At 38.3% G+C, this 18,886-nt stretch overlaps 1 protein-coding gene across 8 annotated transcripts in view; it reads left to right on the top strand.

The window, feature by feature from the left end:
• PARPBP (PARP1 binding protein) overlaps positions 1-18,886 on the top strand; it is a 54,047-nt gene that overhangs the window by 11,891 nt on the left and 23,270 nt on the right. For all 8 annotated transcript variants that reach the window (XM_048048867.2, XM_048048930.2, XM_048048805.2 and 5 more), the window contains one exon: positions 1,637-1,791. In XM_048048867.2, coding sequence (XP_047904824.2) covers positions 1,637-1,791 — 155 coding nt within the window. The remainder of the gene's footprint in view (positions 1-1,636; positions 1,792-18,886) is intronic.

Here is an 18,886-nt window from a genome sequence, read left to right as displayed (position 1 = left end):
ATTTCCTTGCACAAAATCCCTTTTGTAGAGCCATTTAATGATAAAAATCCTGCTTTTGACATGTACTTGAGAACAGACTCCAAAATTTGGAGTAGCTGTATTGCAGCTTCTTCAGCTTTGGCAGAATTTTTGGAGGGTAATGCTTGTCAGTTGTCTATAGCTTGATCAGTCTTGAAATATTCTCCAAGATGTGATTGATATGGGACATTCCTGCTTATGTTATTCTCAAAGGCACAGAGCTGGAGGAAAAAGAGGTATGCTCCTTTGCATAGGAACATAAAAAGCTATAGCATCAATTATGGTACTCAAAGCATGTGAGGTGAATTTATACTTAGAATAGTTATAGCCACCACAGCGCCATCTCAAAAATAGTTATAATAAGATGAGTAAGAATTCTTTCTCCAAAGAACCACTGTGGTCCCTCATATTTAAAATAATCAATTTTTGCATATACAGTGCAGACAACGGTAGACCGAGGAAAAACAGTATGTAACAGTCACTGAAGCAGCTGCAGTCTAAGATTTTATGGTTGAAAAATATGGAAAACTTGTGAAATCTCAGTTCCAGGATTATCTTAGCTCCTAATGCTCCATTAAAATTGTGTATAAAAAAGTTGTTTGGACTGGATTTGTTGCCTCTTCCTCACACTTGCCAGAGGGGAAACTTCTCTACTGTATAAAGAAGTCATCTTTTCTGGCATCTGTCTCGTAGAAGTCCTGCAAAGCCAGAATATTTTCCATTGGGAAAGCAAGGTCCTATGAACCATACTTTATCCACAAGAAGTCTTTAGTGTAAAAGCAGGAATAGTGGCAGGTTTAATTTCTTTGCTAGAGTAATTCCAGTTGTATTTGTTACAGTCCCAAGAGCTTTATTAAATTTAATTTCAGACTATATAGCTAAATCATATGTAGAATCAGTATTATGGCATCAGTCAGTTGTAATTGGTTTCTTATCTCTAACTTTTATGGAGAAATGTGAAGCTGTTTATTTTGACCATTGCCTTAAAATTTGAGGGGTCATGATCAAAAGTGTACTGCTTTGAGGCCATCTCTTATTTTCAATGTCTCTATTGTATACTAGTTATATGGAAACTTCCAGAACTGAGTATCTGATGCTAGGACCTTTTAATGGTCACATTTTTTCAGCTTTGAGTATTCATAGTTTTTATTTGTACCTCTGAAAATATATATGCTACTGGAATCAATTTTTACATGCTTTTATTAAATGTTCATAGGCTCTTAGGCCATAGACAAGGCTCTGAATTTTTGAGTATTTTTTTGATGTCAGCACAAGCATTTAAAGAGCAACAACAACAAAAAATTATACTGTATTAATAAAGCGTTTACTAAGATGTCAAAAGGCCAATGTAAACATCAAATTAGTTGGGTCACTTTTGGCTTGTGGATTTTTATACTGTTGCACTATTTAAGCATTGATCGTGCAAATATGTATAGATATGTACAGTGAGATGTAAAAAGCTTGCTATTAAAATGTATTCTATTGATTTTGGTTTATTTCTGCTATTATCTAGCTGTATACACTGCTTGCAAATCTGTAGGAGACGATCACTTCAACATACATACATTTTGGATATGCCTACATTTTTTCAATATTATTGAAATATTTCTCCTAATAGATGGCAACATCTTTTATCCGAACTGTAGAACTTGGAGGAAAAGGCTGTGCAGCTTCGTTATTTGATCCCTTAAGAGTCCATGTAAAGGGACTTTCAAACTTTGTTAACTTTATTGACAAGCTGGAAGAAATTCTTGGTGAAATCTTGGATCCAAGGTAATAGAATTTCTTGTCTTTCTGTCTTGTTGAGCACCTTTTATTTTTCTTGTGTGTGTCTTGAGAGGGAGGAATGAAAGAAGATCTAATCGTTTACTTATTTCAGAGTAAGTGTCTAAACTTTAAACATTTTTCTAAAAAGAAAGCTTATATTTGAAAAGCAAGTGGGGTAAGCTTTTAGATTTTGAGGGTATTCTTTGTATTAAATTTTTACCATATTAATGTATGTATATGTATTTGAATAGTTCCCTAATCATAAATGAATTAGAAAAATTTTAAATCTTGTGGGTCTGATGAATACATACTGTTTTTCTTTTTCTTGCTCATTTATTACTTCTATTTTGTTACCTCACTGTATTTATTCTTGTATTAAAAAACTCTTCATCGCCACTCCTTTCTTCGGTATTAAGAACCAATAAATAATATCGGTTATTTAGCCTTTCTGTTCTCTTATTTTTAACCACATATGCCAATTGTAAGAACTATTTCTTAGGGAGGCTCTTGTAAAGTTACTGGTTTTCGATGTTTCTGAAGACCTGAAGCTAGTCTTCTTGGGCAGAGTTATAAATGTGAGATTAATTACATGCAAGTGTTAGTATGACATAATTTGAATTGGTAAGTGCTGGCTTTAGGAGAAGAAAAATAGTTTTCTTAAGTATTATAGAAGTTAACTACTCTTTCACTTATAATAAGTAATTTTTCTAAACAGAATTTTAGCCAATTACCTGTAATAGTTATGTACTAAAGAATTTTTTTGGTTAAATCGAGTCTAATTCATGCAGCCATGAAAACAATGTTATAAGCAAACCATAAGCATTATTACAAAGATACTTCCAACATCAATGGAATCTGAACAGTAATTTCATTGTTTTCCGTTTTTGTTTTAATTTTTAATGCTGCTACTTGTTTCTTTGATTTGAACATCGTGAATGCCAGAGACATGCTGTCTGTGGCGATCGTTAAAGAAAACTTCCAGGTCAACTTCTATTGTATGCTTTTTTTCTATGTTTAAATCATGTCTGGCACTATACATTCATAAAAATGAAAAAAACAAACAAACATTTGTGTACAAACTTTTAGGGTGGAGAGACCACTTTTGCAGGTATGTGTGACTCTGCAAAGTGTAACATAAAAATGCTACATCTTTTTAATTACCAGTCTGTTTAAAGCATGTAAGAAAAATCAAAGTAGCTGGAAAAATTGCAGTGTAACTGGAAGAATTCTCTAGAGCTTAGTAATTGTTTTCTAATCCCTGTTGCTGTACCTGCTGTCCTTTTCTTCATCATTCTAGTTCCTATTTTCATTCCATATAGATGGCATGATAATATCTTTCACTTTAGGATATAAGTTTTGTAAATAGAAAATTCGATCGTGTTCAGTAGATTGCATGTATATGTGTAGGTGTCATTGTTTGTGTCACTAAGCAAGCTGTACTATGTATTTCCTGTTCTTGTACTCCTTATGGGGTTTATAACCACAAGATGTAAAATACTACTGTTGTGTTTGTTTCTATATTTATGTAGTAGCTAAGTGATTATAGAAATATACTAATTGGTTGGCTGTCCTCAAAAGAATCTTCATTAGTCTGCTAAGTCCTCAAAAACGGTACGGATTGCAACGTTGGTGAACAAAAAGAAACCATTCAATTTTCCCTAAGTTTTCAGTAAGCCATGTGAGTGGGGACAGCCTGTATGTCCTGCTTGTGATTTTTACAGTTATGAATTCTAGAAGTAATTCTGCAAAAGAAATTTCTCTACTTCTGTTACTACTGCAGTCTGAAGAGCAGAGAAAAAAGCAACAGTGAACCAAGTTTTTAGTTGCTTAGTCTTTAGAAGCCAGCTTAGAAATCTGAGAGCAAACTGGGCTATCTGTCTGTGACATTGCTATTTCTCTGCTGTAAATGTTAGCCAAGCTACAAAATCAGGTCTTGGTATTTTCTATTCTACAAGAAACATGCAGTATTTTTGGCTGTTTACTTACTTAATAATTTGAAGTCTGTTACTTCACTGTTTGAACTTGTTGAAGTGGAAACCCTATGAAACTTGAACTTCTGTAAAATACAGAGTAGCCAAATAAATGCTGAGTTTATTGTGGAACACAATCTGTCAAAAAGACTTTCTTAATCTGCTTGAGTCATGTTTTTTTTTTTAAACCTAGAAACTTAGTTGAGAGTGTTGAACATTGTTGGGATGTGCTTAAGAATATTTTGAACATAATAGATATGGTGCAACCAATTGTCTGCTAATCTATGGAGAAAAACAAATGTTCTCATGCTCAGGTCATTCATCTAAGAAAGAAAATGAACAGTAGATGATATGAAAGCTGTAGAATAGTGGAAATCTAATGAAACTGATTTGATTCAAGTGTGGCACGAAGTTTAAGCAGACCTGATAGCCGGAGAAATGCAAAGATATAATGAATTTCAGTAGTTTTGAGGAGTGTGCAATGAGTAGAACAAGCATTCTTATAAATCTGTGGCATGTTGAAATAGTTGAAGTTTGCCTCTCCTCATTCTCCAGTTGTGTAAGATTAGAAGAAATTATGAGTACTTCAAAAATCAGTAGCATGAACAGTCCTTAAAGTTTGGGGGTGCTCTAAAACTTGTAAACCTAAAACTATTTACAAATGCTGTACATAGACTTTGGCAACGTTCACGAAGTATATTATGCAAGTTCTCTACTTATTCTTGTCTCTTGACAAGAAATGTATCAATGTTGCATTTGGAATTGGATGATATCATTTTACACCTGGTGATCTTGAGCCTCATTTATGGTGGTATAAACAAAAGACTGCAGTACTCATTCATCATTCTGAAATCCTTTTCTTTTACACCAATAATGCTTCTTGTATCCGGAAATAACTTTTTCTATTTCTGGAATGACATTTTTCAAGTTCATAAAAGCTGTGTGTGACTTCTGCTTTTCCATGTCTCAGTTTAGTTTTATTGGTTGATGCAACTTTGGCTTCATATGCATGTGTGTCTATATAAATATATATACTTTAAAAAATATATACTGGTTTTGTAGAGTAGCAAAGTTGGTAGGGCCCGATTCAAGAAGAAAACTCTGCCTGACTTCGTTGTAAAAGTACTGACCACTAGGTGACACTATTGCACAGCTCACAGTAGTAGTAAAGCCTAACAGCTGCATTAAGTGTTCCATTCAAGACCTTTGAGTGAGCGTGATACTTTGGAGAGGGTCTTCGGTTCAGGCCCCAAAACAGTCTTCTACAGTCGATTTTAGAAGTTATACAACTTGACTTGATCATGCTTTTGAATTAGTGCATTGAGCTGTCTGCTAGTAGGGAAAATGCAATTACTCAAGTTGCTTTTGTGAAGCTGTGATTGCAGCTGGAGATACAGTAGTATTTTAGCATAGAAAGCATATGAGGCTTGATCTGATCTTGTTCTGAATGTTTGGATTAATTGGTTAGCATTCACACAGCCCTGGAGTTCTGTGTTCTAAAGTTGCTGGAAAACCATGCAAGCATGTGCAAAGCAGTGTCTATAAGACTCTTTAAACTTAAGATCATAAAATAATTCAGGTTGGAAGGAACATCAGGAAGTTTTTGATCCAACATCCCGCTCAAAGCAGTCAATTATGAGGTCAGCCTAGGATAATCAAGGCGTTAACAAGTCAGGCTTTGAAAATATCCAAGGACAGACACTGCAGCATCTTTCTTGGCAACCTGTTCCACTACTTGAGTGTCCTCATGGTGACTTTTTTCTTCCCTGAAACCAGTTGGGACCTGTCTTGTTTCAGTTTGTGCCTGTTGTCTCTTTTCTGTCTGCTAAGAGCCAACATGAAGAGCCTGGCTCCATCTTCTTGATTACTTTCTTGTAGGTATCAGAAGGCTATTAGTAGATTCCCCTGAAGCCTTTTTCTTCTCCAGACTGAACAAGCTGTTCCCTTAGCTTCTCCTCACAGGGCATGTCTCCCTGACCATCTTGGCAGCTCTCTGCTGAACTTACTCCAGTTTATCAATGCCTTTCCTGGACTGGGGGGCCAAAAATTGGATGCGGTATTCTAAATTCGGTCCAATAAGTGCTGATTAGAGAAGGTTAATCACGTTCTTCAGACTACTGGCTACGCTACTGTTGATGCAGCCAAGGATACTGTTGGCCTTCTTTGCTGCCAAGGCACACTCCTGGCTTGTTTAGCTTGCTGAACATGCACCAAGACTCCCAACTTCTTTTCGACAGGGCTGCTGCTCAGCTAGTATCATTGCAAGGATTTATCCCTTTACATGACTTTGTATTTCCTGTTTTGTATTTTGTATGGTTCCTGTCACCTCTTTCTTCCAGTCTACCTAGATATATCTGCATGGCAGCACTACCCTCAAGCATGTTGACTGTTCCACCCAATTTGGTGTCATCTGCAAACTTGATGAGCATATAGTTTATCACCACCTCCAGGCCACTGACAAATAGATATATAAGTACGTATATTTTTAAATGAAAAAGCAGGTTTTGGGATAGGCGTCTATGGTGTTCCACAGAATGATGTGTTGACTACTGCTCTCAGTCTAATCATCCAAACAGTTTTTTACTCATCTGGTCTGTTCATTCGGGCTTTAACTTCCGAACTTGTTTATCTATTCAGTCCGCAATATCCAAAGTTGCATGTGGCAGTACTGTCTGACAGTGAAAGCCTTCCTATAGACAAAGGAAGAATGGTGAATGGCATTTATCTCGTCTGTAAAGCCAGTAATTTTATAACTGAGAGCAAGCAGATTTGAAATCCATGCCTGTACTTACCAGTCACCACCTTTTCCTTCATGTACTTAGAAATGATTTCCAAGAAGACTTGTTCCATGATTTATACCAGGACTACAGTGAGCATGATGAAGCTGCGGTTCCCCAAATTGCTTTTTATTTTTTTCTGGAAGAACCTTTTCCTAACCCTCCCCTGTCCAAGCTCCATGCCCTTCCCTCGGGTCCTGTCGCTGTCCCCAGAGAGCAGAGCTCAGCGCCTGCCCCTCCACTCCCCTTGTGAGGGAGCTGCAGGCCGCCATGAGGCCTCCCCTCAGCCTGTTCTGCTCTGGGCTGAACAAACCAAGGGACCTCAGCCACTCCTTATGTGTCTTGTTCTATAGACCCTTTCCCAACTTCGTAGCCTTCCTTTTGACACTCTCTAACAGTTGTATGACTTTCTTACATTATAGTGCCCAAAACTGCACACAGTATACTGAACATGAGGCTGCATCAGCGCAGAGTAGAGCAGCACAATCACTTCCCTTGACCGGCTAGCAGTGCTGTGCCTGATGCACCTCAGGATGTGCTGGGCCCTTTTGGCTGCCAGGGCACACTGCTGACTCATGTTCAACTTGCCATTGACCAGAGCCCCCAGATTCCTTTCTGCAGAGCTGCTCTACAGCCTGTACACTACATCCACATCTACAGTCCACTCGCCTGTACCTACATCCAGGGTTGCCCCTTGCCACATGCAGAATATGGCACTTGCTCTTGTTAAACTTCATATTGTTGGTGACTACTCAGCCCTCTAATTTGTCAAGATCTATTTGCAAGGCCTCTCTACCCTTGACAGTGCCAACTGTTCCCCTAATTTAGTGTCATCTAAAACAAACAAAACTGCATTTTTTAGGTGTTTTTTCAATAACTCCCAGAATAATCTTCTCCATAACTTTACCAGACTCTGAAGTGAGTCTGACAAGCCTGTAATTACCAGGGTCTTCTTTCTCACCCTTTTTGAAAATTGGCACATTTGCCAACCTCTAGTTGACCATTGATAAATAATTGAGAGAGGTTGTGCAATGACATCGGCCAGCTTTCTGAGTATCCTGGGACGAATCCAGTTGGACCCCTTAAAATTACAAACATCAGGTAGAGCAGCAAATATCGTGCAAGTTTGGGATTGGTTGGGAGTTTATCGTTACCGCAGTTGTGGTCTTCCATCTCAGGGCCCCACGGGTTCCAGAGCCCATTGTTGATGTTGAAGACGGGCACTAAATGTCTTTGCTTTGTCTATCTGCATATTTGTGAGGTGACCATCCTCATCAAGTAATGGATCAATGTTATCTCTGATCCTCTTTTTGCTGTTAACGTACTTTAAAAAGCCCTTTTTACTGTGCCCCTCACAGTACTGGCCACCCTTAATTCTAATTGAGCTTTGGTTACACAAATTTTCTCCCTACAATGACAAACAGCATCTCCGTAGTCCTCCCATGTTGCTTGACCTCGCTTCCAGTGGCCACTTTCTTTTTCCATATATGCTCCAGAAGATCCCTGCTCAGCCAAGCTGACCATCTGCCTGCTTGACTTCTGCCATTTTTGGATTGCCTGTTCCTGTGCTCTTAAGGGGTGGTACATAAAAAGTGACCAGCACTGATGGTCCTCCAAAAGCAGTTTCCCAGGGGACCTTACCAACTCTTTCCCTGAGCAGCCTGAAGTTTGCTCTCCCCATATCCAGGTCTGAAGTTTTGGTGGCAGTTTTCCTCCCATCACCAAAGATTTTAAACTTGACTACTTCATGGTCACTATGGCCAAGACAGCTACCAATCACCACTTCACCCCCGAGACCCTCTCTCTTTACAAACAAATCTAGGAGGGCACCTTTTCTAGTTGACTTTCTTAGTACCTGTACCAAGAAGTTACAATCAAGGTGTTTGAGGAATCTCCTGGACCTTTTTGTACCAGCTATGTGGTATTCCCAGTTTACATTTGGCACGTTGACGTCACCCATAAGGACAAAGGCTGCTGATTGAAAGGTCTCTCTTAATTCCTTAAAAAATAATTTATTGGTGTTGTCATCCTGGCTGGGTGGCCTATGGTAGACTCCCACAATAACATCTGCTTTTTTTGCTTTTTCCTTAATCCTTACTCAGAGGCTCTCAACCATGTTAATGACAGCTGCAAGCTCCATACAGTCTAGCTCCTGCATTACAGTGCCACCCCCCTGCCTTGCCTGCTCTGTTCATCCTTTCTAAAGAGCCTGTAACCATCCATTGTAACACATCAGTCACAGGACTCTTCCCACCAGTTTTTGCATATGCCAGTGATGTAGCTCTGGGACTGCGCCAAGGCTTCTAGTTCCTCTTACTTGTTCGTCATGCTGTGTATGCTGTTGTAGAAACACTTCAAATGTGCTTCGTTGTCCCCAGCACCTCGTGGAGCAGACTGAAGGATCTCACTAGCATGCAGTCCCTCAGATTTTGGCATGCCATTTCATAGCTTATCACTGGCAAGCTGGGTTTTATCCCTTTCCCCCTTCAAATATCTTTTAAAACTCTATTAATCATCCCCGTTAACTTCTGGGCAACATCATTTTTTCCCTCTGAGAAAGGTGCAACCCATCAGGTGCCAGCAGGCCTGGCATCATTTACATACCGTCCTATGATCAAGAAACCCAAAATTCTGCTGATGACACCAGCCTCCAAGCCACATATTGATCAGCTGTGTCTGTCTGTTCCTTTCAATATTGTTCCCTGATACTGGAAGGATAGAGGAAAACCCTACCTGTGCCTCAGTCCTTTAATCAATAGCCCTATGGCCCTGAAGTCCCTTTTGATTGTCCTTGGACCTCTCTTTGCTACTTTTTCACTGGCAACGTGAAAAACCAATAATGGATAATAATCAGAGGGCCGTAGCAGGCTAGTGAAGTTCCAGTGATGTCTCTTATCTGGGAGGCAGTGGATTTCCCTATGGTTTGGGTCCAATTGGCGTATAGCTAGGGCCTGGGTAGGGTTTTGATACCAGGGATAGGCAGACTTGCCCTAGGTGACCCTTCCAACCCAGATTGACCTTCATCCATGTCATTGTTTGCCCATCCATCAAGTTCCAGAGCCTCATACCTGTTGTACGGGCACCTGGGAATGTGAGGTAGGCAAGGAGGGGGTTTGCTTGCCTCACCAAGTAGAAACCTGCTTCGATTCCCCATGTCTCTTGGGTCCTCTCCTTCTGCTTGGTGGCAAGAGGGTAGGGGATCCTTCATTACTTGTGTTGTCGCTGGCCGATGCGCCTGTCTCAGGGATGGTAGAGTATGATTCTACCAGTTGTTCTCTTCTTCTGACTCCGTGATGTTCCTCAGCCTACCCAACTTCTCCTGAAGCTCTGCCACCAGGCCGAGCAGTTCTACCTGAGCAAACCTCCAACGGGTGTACTTACTGCTGCCATCAGACGCTGGCCCACCCTGCAGCCTGAGGCCTGGAGGGCTGCGTGTTCCCTCAGGAGCTTTGTCTGGGTTGCTGTGTTGGTTCCTGTGGCTGGAGAGGCCACAGGAGATGCAGAGGACATAAGGACATAGCTTTCCACCAGGTGGATACCATGAATGGAGCTCCCCTGTGCGTGGGTTACAACTGCCATTGGAAGTGGCAGAGTGACAGCACCCACCCACGCAAACTGCTGAGGCCTGCCCTGGTCACTTCGCTCCCTAGGGCTGCCTATTGTACGCGTGGACGTGGCCACTGCTACTCCTGGCCCCGCCACGCCTTATAAGCTGCTCTCATGACGGCTGCCAGCGCCTGGAGGGTATCTGCGCTCCCCTAGGGTTTCCCTGGCTCAGGAAACCTCCCTGTACGATGCGATCTCCTGCTCTGTTGCGGAACGTGCCTGCACTGGAGCTGATTGCCTCGGCGATCTGTCTGCTGTGGTAAAATCTGCTTTTCAGTAAGTCCCATTTTCTTTGTTCAGTGTGTTAATACAAAATTTCAGTAGAAGCTCCTGTAACGTTGCTTGTAAGTCTAAATTCCAGTTGAGCTTTGGCTTTCCTGATACTATCCTTATATACCCAGGTACTGTTTCTAAGTTCTTTCTTTGTAACCTGTCCTTATTTCATCATTCTGTGCAAAGGCTTTTTATACTGGAGCTCTGTCGTTGGTTCACTGTTTAGCCACACTGGTCTACTGATAGTTCTGTGGTTTCCTGAGTATTGTGATGGACTGTTTCTGTTCTTGTAATACACTGTCTTTAATGACATATCAGCTTTCCTGAGTGCCTTTGCCTCTCAGCTGTCTCACATGGGAGTCCACATACCAGTTCACTGAGTAAGCTGAAGTCTGCTCCCCTAAAGCAATGCCCTATACTCTGCTGCTAGCCTTCCTCATTACCTTGGCATTTTGAACTCTGCTATGTCATGATTGCTACAGCCAAGGCTGTCATTGATTTTTCGCATCCCTGACCACTTTCTCACTGTTAGTGAATAGTGGACCAAGCAGTGTGTTACTGTAGTTGGCCCATTAGTACCTTCACCCAGAAGTTATCCCAGACACCCTCTAGAAATCTCGACTTCTTGCATCCTACTATGATGTTCATCAAGCAGATGTCCAGGGTGGCGTTGAAGTTCCCCACAAAAATCAGGGTCTTTGACATAGAGCCCTCTGAGAGTTGCCTTAAGAATACTTTGCCCATTTTCTAACATTGATTGGTTGATCAGTACCAAAACGACTATAATGTCACACTTACTAGTCTCTCTTCTGATCCGGATTCACAAGCTCTCAACCAGTCTCTTGTCTGTCCCATGGAAGAGGTCCTCCATTCTTCTGAGCTGCTCCTGCATAAAAAGGGCACTCCCTGACCTTGTCTTTCCTACATGTATTTCTGAAGAGCTTGTATTCATCTTTTGCAGCACTCCAGCTGTCAGTCTCACCAATGAAGCTGTAGTTCTGTAACCACATTTGGAGCTCGTATTCTTCCTAACTTGTTATTCTACGTTTAACTGAGTGAATCTCTTTACACTGTATAGAGTATTTGCAAAGTGAAGGACTGAAAACTTAGATGCTCTAATCTTCTTAGTGTCTTAATTTATAGAACAGTTGTAAATGTATATCTTGGTCTTTAAATCTTTACAGTGAAAGTTACATGTATAATGACCCAAATTAGACTATATCACCATTCTACCATGTTAATAAACATTGTGCTTGTAATTTAATTAAAAATATTATTGCATTGTAAAGAAATAATAAAACATCAGAAAGGCTTATGTAAGAAAAAAAAATTATAAGAACAAAAATTAGGTTTCAATCGGACTCTTGAAATATTTTCCCTGAAAATTCCTGCCACTTAGTCTAATGTGTCTCAAGATAATTTTGAAGTAAATTCTGCTTTACTGAGGTATTTAACTTCCTAATGGAAATACTGATATATTTTGTCTTCTGTAATTCATTTCAACCTAATATTGAGAATGTTTTAGATTTTTTTTTCAAGAAAATAGAAAAAATTGTTTACAAATCAATTCAAATGTTCTTTCAAGGGCAAGTCTGACTCATGACATCACAGTGGAAGTGTGGTATCTTAAGTGCTCCAATTGTACAATACTGCTATTGGCATTTAATTAAATTGTGATTACTGTAATTTGCTGTCCTTTTTTTTTTAACTTCATAATTCATGCTGGTGCTGGAGAATACACAGACCATTATGTCCTAGATATAGAAGTTCAAGTATATTCCTGTGATTAAAGTGAAGACATGGAGGCTGTGGTTCTATGGTACTTGTATCAGTACTGGACTTCACTGAAGGAACTTGCTATTATGCCATGATACAGATATTAAACTGTTCATATATTTCCATGGCCTTCTTTTAATCGAGATTTGAGAAGCCATCTGGCAGCTTCGTGCCCATAATTCCAATCCTGATAATTTTGAGAAAATTGCAGGAAAGTGTGATTACATATAGGGACAACTTAAGTTGGATATCTTGTGGTGGAACAATGGGACTGTAACATGGAGCATGCAGGGCTGCTCATCATAGTCTTATTCTAAGAAGAATACTTGTTTAGTCTTTTAGTAGCTACATCACAGGACTTGAGGAACATTGCTTGGTATGGAGAATACCCCAAATTAATCTTGGTGAGAACAGACACTGAGAGAACACCAACTCTGTTTTTGGCAGTAAATTCTTGAGAAGGTACCAAATGTTTTAGACAGTGACACTTCCTGAGGAAGGGTTGTTTTTAGCTTGGTGGAAGATACTGAAGACAGACATTTTTGGCAATCCAGCAAAAGAGACGGTAGAAACATGGAAAAATACTAAGGAAAAGGATTTTTTTTTTCTGTGCTTTTTTTTGTGGATGTAATAACCTGCAAAACTCCAAAGGATTTTCACCATAGGTGTAGTTCTGTATGGTTTAAAAAATTAGATTTTAAGGCATAAATGTTCATTGTTTGAGCTGAAGTTTTTGAAGTATGAGTATTTTGATATACTTCTTACTTTCTTTTAATGTTACTTTTTAAATATAGGTAAGCTCACTGATAAAAACTTTGTTGTTGAAAATTTGAAACCTACACTAACATGAACTACCTTTTTTTTTTTTTTAATGACATACTTAGCAAAAATATTGGGTTGGCTTTAAAGGCACAGTTACTACTCTGTTAAGAGCATCTATACTTTGTATTGCTTTTTACATTGATTTTCTCCAGCTCTTCTACCCTGGTAGATGAAACTCTAGTTGAAATCTTTTTTTTTTTTTTTTTCATTTGAGAATAGAATTAGTTTAGTCTCTTCATCTAATTTAAAGTTTAAATATTAGACATCTGTTCAGTTCTTAAATTCTAAAATACCTTCCTAAATCTATAATAAACAAAAAGGCTATGATTTTGCCCTCTGCCCCATGATGACTAGGTGTTTGTAATCTGTTTCAAGATACTTTTACCCGCTGCATAAGTTAAATAACTACATTTGCCATCTATTTTTTCCTCTGTTAGAAAAGTTGAAATGAAAGAGTAAAAATGCTGAACCTAATATAATAGAATTTTGATATATTCTTTCCTGTTCTTGGAATAGGCTTCATGAGTCTGTTCTGCTTTTTATCAGATTTTGAATATTGTCCATATCCTCAACTCTTTTTTTTTTTTGTATGTTACTTTAGTCTTTTTCTGCAAAAGATATACTTCCAGAAAATAAATGGAAGTGCTTCTGCATCATATTAACTTCGCACACTAGTGCCCCAGTTCTGTAAGAAGAGTTCCTGTTGATGTCATTTAGATGCTAGGTTGGCAGAGAAGCTTGTTTATGTGATAATCTCAGTAAGAGCAAAATACCCAAGGCATACAATTAGTTTTTAAATACAGTTTAGCTACCTCAACATAAGAAAAGACTGTTTTAAAAAATAAATTTAGATAGTAGATAGGACTGGGACACGTGAGGTAAAGCAAAAGGGCATAAGCAGGCTCAGGATCTGAAAATATTTTTAATAGAAGCAACCAGAGACAGAAGATATGATTTATTCAATTGTACAAATTTTACATTATAGTTTTTATTTTTAAAACCTCCCTTTAGAAGCACTGATGCAAAGAAAACATTTCTAGCATGTGATTTATTCTTATCTTCATGTAGACATCTGTTTTACTCTGGCTACAGGGCAGGTGAGATGAATCCCAGATGAACTGTATGCTCCTCTTTTAGTGCTGGTTCATGCTGATGATAGTAAGCCATTCCTTCTGTCAATTCTTATTAAAACTTAACCATCGTAGGTCTTTTATATTAAACTCTCCTGAGAAGCAGGATACTAAAAATGGATAGAATTTAGAAAGTAAGAATTGTCTTGAGAGCCTTGTTCACTTCTTGGATAGTTGTTCTTAAGCAGATCTTCCTAACAGTCACCTTGGCACAGGAGAGTTGAGAATGGACAGTGGTCTCCCAGGCTGAGAGAGCTTGTAGAGAATTGCTGGAAGAAGGAAGGCAGGAGGGAACTTTTTAAGGGAATAAGGAAATATATTAAGTTTTTGTTGTATGCTTTCCTCACTGCTGTCAGAAGCTACAGAAGCGTAAGTGTTAATTTATTATTTCTGAAAATATGATCTGGAGCTGTTCATAAGAATGAATCTAATTAATCATTTAGATTACTTTTATAAGTCTTCCTGGTTAAATATTTGATGGTAAGGATCAGCAACGGTCAAAATTAGCGAACAGGTGACAATGATCACAGAATCACAAAATGGTTGAGATTGGAAGGGACCTCCAGAGATCATCTAGTCCAACCCCCCTGCTCAAGCAGGGTCACCTAGCGCATGCTACACAGGAGATCAACTAATCTAAAATTAGTTCAACTAATCTAAAATATATGGGAATTTGTTAATTTAAAAAATGTTAACAGAACATTAAGTCTAAAATTAAACACTTAGAGGCTTCCTGTGAAGTCTTAAGTTCAGTCACCTGAGATGCATATATTAACATAGTCCTGAATTGTGCGATCACATGCTTTCCCCTCTCCCACTCACCCCTCTGTCCTAACTGTTTTGGGAACAAAATAAAAGAAGAGAATTAAGTGGGACTGTGTAATAGAAGGTGATGGTGTTTTTTGGACACTTTCTTTGTTTCTTTCAACAGCTAGAATAATGCAGGCCATCAAAGAAAGGAAGGAATATTTGGGTCTAGCTCCTCTCTGCTGTGGATTTACTGTGCAGTCCTGGACCAGCCATGCTGGTTGTCAATTGAGTCCACTCAGTGGAGATCACCACTGTATTGTTGGATCCAGGCTTTGTGTCTGAAAATTCCCTGCCAGTCAGTGCGAGGTGGTTGATTCTAAAAGTTTTTTTTTGTTTTGTATTGTTTTAATGTTTATAATTACTCTGGATTATCTTTGGTTATTTTTGTTATAGCTAAAGATAGCATTGGGTTTTCTAGTTGACATTTCTTTCAGTACATATCTTTTAAACAAAGAAATATTGTTACTTGTGAGTCTGAACAGGAAATTATGTTGCTAGGGTTTAAAACAATTGCTATTTTACAACATCTGTCATAGTATTAACTGACAGATGTCTGCTGCTAACTGGGTTTGATAGAAATCCCTCCTACAATATGACTTAAAAGACCAAGGATGTAAGACTGAAACACTGTGTTCTAGAATATTTCATGTCAGCAGCCTGTGATCTGAATGAAACATCAGAGAAATCTTGTTAGCAGGCATCCTAACTGGAAGGGGACAAGGTCTCTCCGGGTCTCTATTGCCCTAGAGAAATTGCATTACTTGGTTTAATGTACCAGGTTTATTCTTGAATTCAAGGTTTTGTGCTCCTGTTTCAGAATTAAGAAGAATTAACAGTCTTAACTTATGCTGATGCAAAAATTACCTGAATTCAGATAACATGGTCCATGTAATTTCATATTCAAAACAAACCTTTGCTGCCCTTCTAGCTGTTAGGAATTGCAAGATGGCTAACAGTTTTCTGTCCTATTCAGTTCATGTAAACATTTACTGTCTAGTGCTACACCAGATATTCTACAGCGTATTTAAGTTCATCAGGTATTTTAGGAAATAAAAACTTATAGAAGAGTGATGTACCAAAGTAATCTGGCATTGGGTCTTCCCCCCCCACACACACCCCCAAAAAAAAAAAAAGTTTTTACCACGTTTTCCTTTTAACCTCATTTTTTAGGTAAACTTTCTATTAATGTTAGTAACAATGAAGTCTTATTAGTGGATCTGGAGTTGCTCAGGTCACTTATTTTATCACTTGAAATAGAACTGTTACATTTATTGTTTAATTTATAAATTCATCTTCAAGATGATTTTTTCTTGAAATATTTTTTGATACAATGAATTGTTGTTTCTGGTAGACAGATGATATTCTTCTACCACTGAACAGACTGTATTGGACAGTGCCCTAACCATCTCAGTCTGTACTGTAGATGGCATATATAACTTTCAGAAGAATGCCTCTCCTGCCTCTCCTGCTTAGACTGGCCGGACTGTACATTTTGAAGCTATAAGACTTGGTCAGTTAGGGCTTTCTGTAGTACACTTTAAGATATTTATGAAATAGCACCAAAAAAGTAGATTCAACATTTTATAAATATATTCAAGATTTTAACAAGAAAAAGCTCACAACATAATGTTTTTTGCTATATCATATCCTGGTGTAAAATGGTGTAGGCTATGGCACAGTGTATCAGTAACTAATCCACACACATTAGATCAGCATTTTATGTCTTGGCCTATTTATATAAATTCTAATTGAAGTATGAATAAACTTTTCCTCTTCTTTGCTCCAGTTAGTTCTGTGTATATCAGATGGGGAACTGGAACTCTTTCCTGGAAAAGAAGGAATATGGGGAGAAAAAGAGATTAGATGAACTTTACTTCTAATAGCAAATATCCTTAGTTGGCATTGGGCAGTAGAAGCAAAAAAATAAACATAGAAGATGTTTTTATCACAAATTTTTTTCCTTAGAGGAAAAACTGCAAGGTAATCAAGAGTTACTTATTACACATAGCATTAAAATTATGATTATCTTAAGTAGTCCAATGTTGTTATGTATAGAATAATCCTTTTTCTTCCAGCATCTATATATATATATATGCACACCCATAATGTATATATTACATATGCACACACACAAGCACACATGTAAAATTTGTGGAACTGATACGGGTATGCTCAAGACTTCCGTAGGCAGAAAGGTCTGAACCTGGCTTTCAAAGGCAGCTTCGGTCAATCACTTCACCTGCTTGTTTGTCCTAGAGTTCTAGGCTCAATGCAGTATTTGTGGAACAGATACTACTCAATTAGTACAATGCTTTTCTCATTTGAGGGTATTATTTTGGAAAGTGTCAGTTTAGTGCTGAGGGAAATAAAACAGTTTGGCAAGAAGCATCGGGAGACTTGGCTAGAGTTCTTGTACGCATCTCTGAGACAGGACTTTCTTCAGCAATGCTCTCTTCTTACCTCTTGACAACTTGCACTGAATGATTTTTTTTTTCCCCTTGAACTTTTCATTCTCTTGTGGTTAGACTGAACTGTGTTTTTTGGAGCAGAGGTACACCACCTTCTTTTTTCCTTTTCTCTCTTTTATTTTATTTTTTTAAACTATCCTTTTTAAGATCTGGATGGTTCTTGACCCATGTGCAGAGAGACTTCACATGGTGACTTTCCTTTGGCTAAGTGCATACGTTGTGCTTGAACTTCTGGAAAGCAAAAGTTTATCTGTGTAACCAAGCCTGCAAATCTAATGTGAACTGAATAATCTTTAATCTGTAAAAGTTAAAGCTGAGAATTGTGTAGAAATATCTGTTTCTGACCTGGAGAAAAGCCAAAAATGTTTCACATTAACTTCAGGGCTTCTAAGTTATTTACCAGGAGTCTTGTTAAGCCAGAATAATCCAAAACAGCAAGGTCTCTGGCACCATTCCCTCCATGTATTTTAACAGAAATCAATATAAACAAACTGGTTTTCCTCTGGTTTAGTCCTTGTTCTTCTCAAGCCCTGCCCACTTATTTTATATTTTGGATCATGAATCTAGACAGGCAGAATTTCATTTGTTGGAGGTGCTCCCAGCATGAAGAGGAATTCTAAAATTCCACTTCAGAATTTAATGCGTACAAAACATAGTTGTCTTTGAGTTTGCAAGGTATCCTTTCAGGAGAATTAAGCAGGAGCTAGTAAGTGTGAAGGAAGTTGAAAAGTTAGCCATCACCTCACTCTTGGCAAGGGCATGCAGAGTATCAAAGGTGTTGGCATTGCTTTGTGTTTTTTGGCAGAGGTGTGATTTGCAGCATCATAGATGTATCTAAAATTTCTACCACAGGTGCCAATAGTTCAGACTTCAGGATGTGTGAATAAATATGGAGTCATTTTGTACAGTCCATGGTATAGTAAAACCAAAACTATTGGTGTCTGACATAGATAATGTTAGGCTACACTTAATACGGTGCATTTCTACTTTGATTTGGATTGTAAACCTAACTCTTAAAAATAAATAAATAAAATTAAAACTTTAGTAAGTCTTCTCTTGAAGGCAAGATTTAATGGCCTATTTTTTTCATTAGGGTTGGCCATAGTATACAATTATTAGATGTTGCAGGAAAGTAGCTAATGTTTCTTTAATTCCAAAAAAGAAACTGCAGGTTATTTGGAAAAGGAAGATGGATTACTGCAATAGATCTTGAAGCAGAGAGACTGTAGAGGAAAAATCGTAGAGCAGAGTTCACAATGAACAGAATTGCTTTTGGTGTTTTTGCCTGACATACTTTGGCTTTACAAAACTACTTAAAAAAAAAAAAAAACAACCTTCTGACAGGAAATCAGTCTCATAACTGAACTAAGCATCACAAACATCTCTAACTTCATTGGAAAGTTTTTGTCACAAATGTGGTGACTGGAATGCTGTTTTTTGCTTATTTTCATTTCATTTTTTGAGAGTCA

The sequence above is a fragment of the Anser cygnoides genome, chromosome 1 (genome assembly GCF_040182565.1).
Source record: "Anser cygnoides isolate HZ-2024a breed goose chromosome 1, Taihu_goose_T2T_genome, whole genome shotgun sequence".
Taxonomy (NCBI): Eukaryota; Metazoa; Chordata; class Aves; order Anseriformes; family Anatidae; genus Anser; species Anser cygnoides.
Note: the sequence above shows the minus strand (reverse complement) of the source record. Positions and strands in the feature narration are given on the sequence as shown.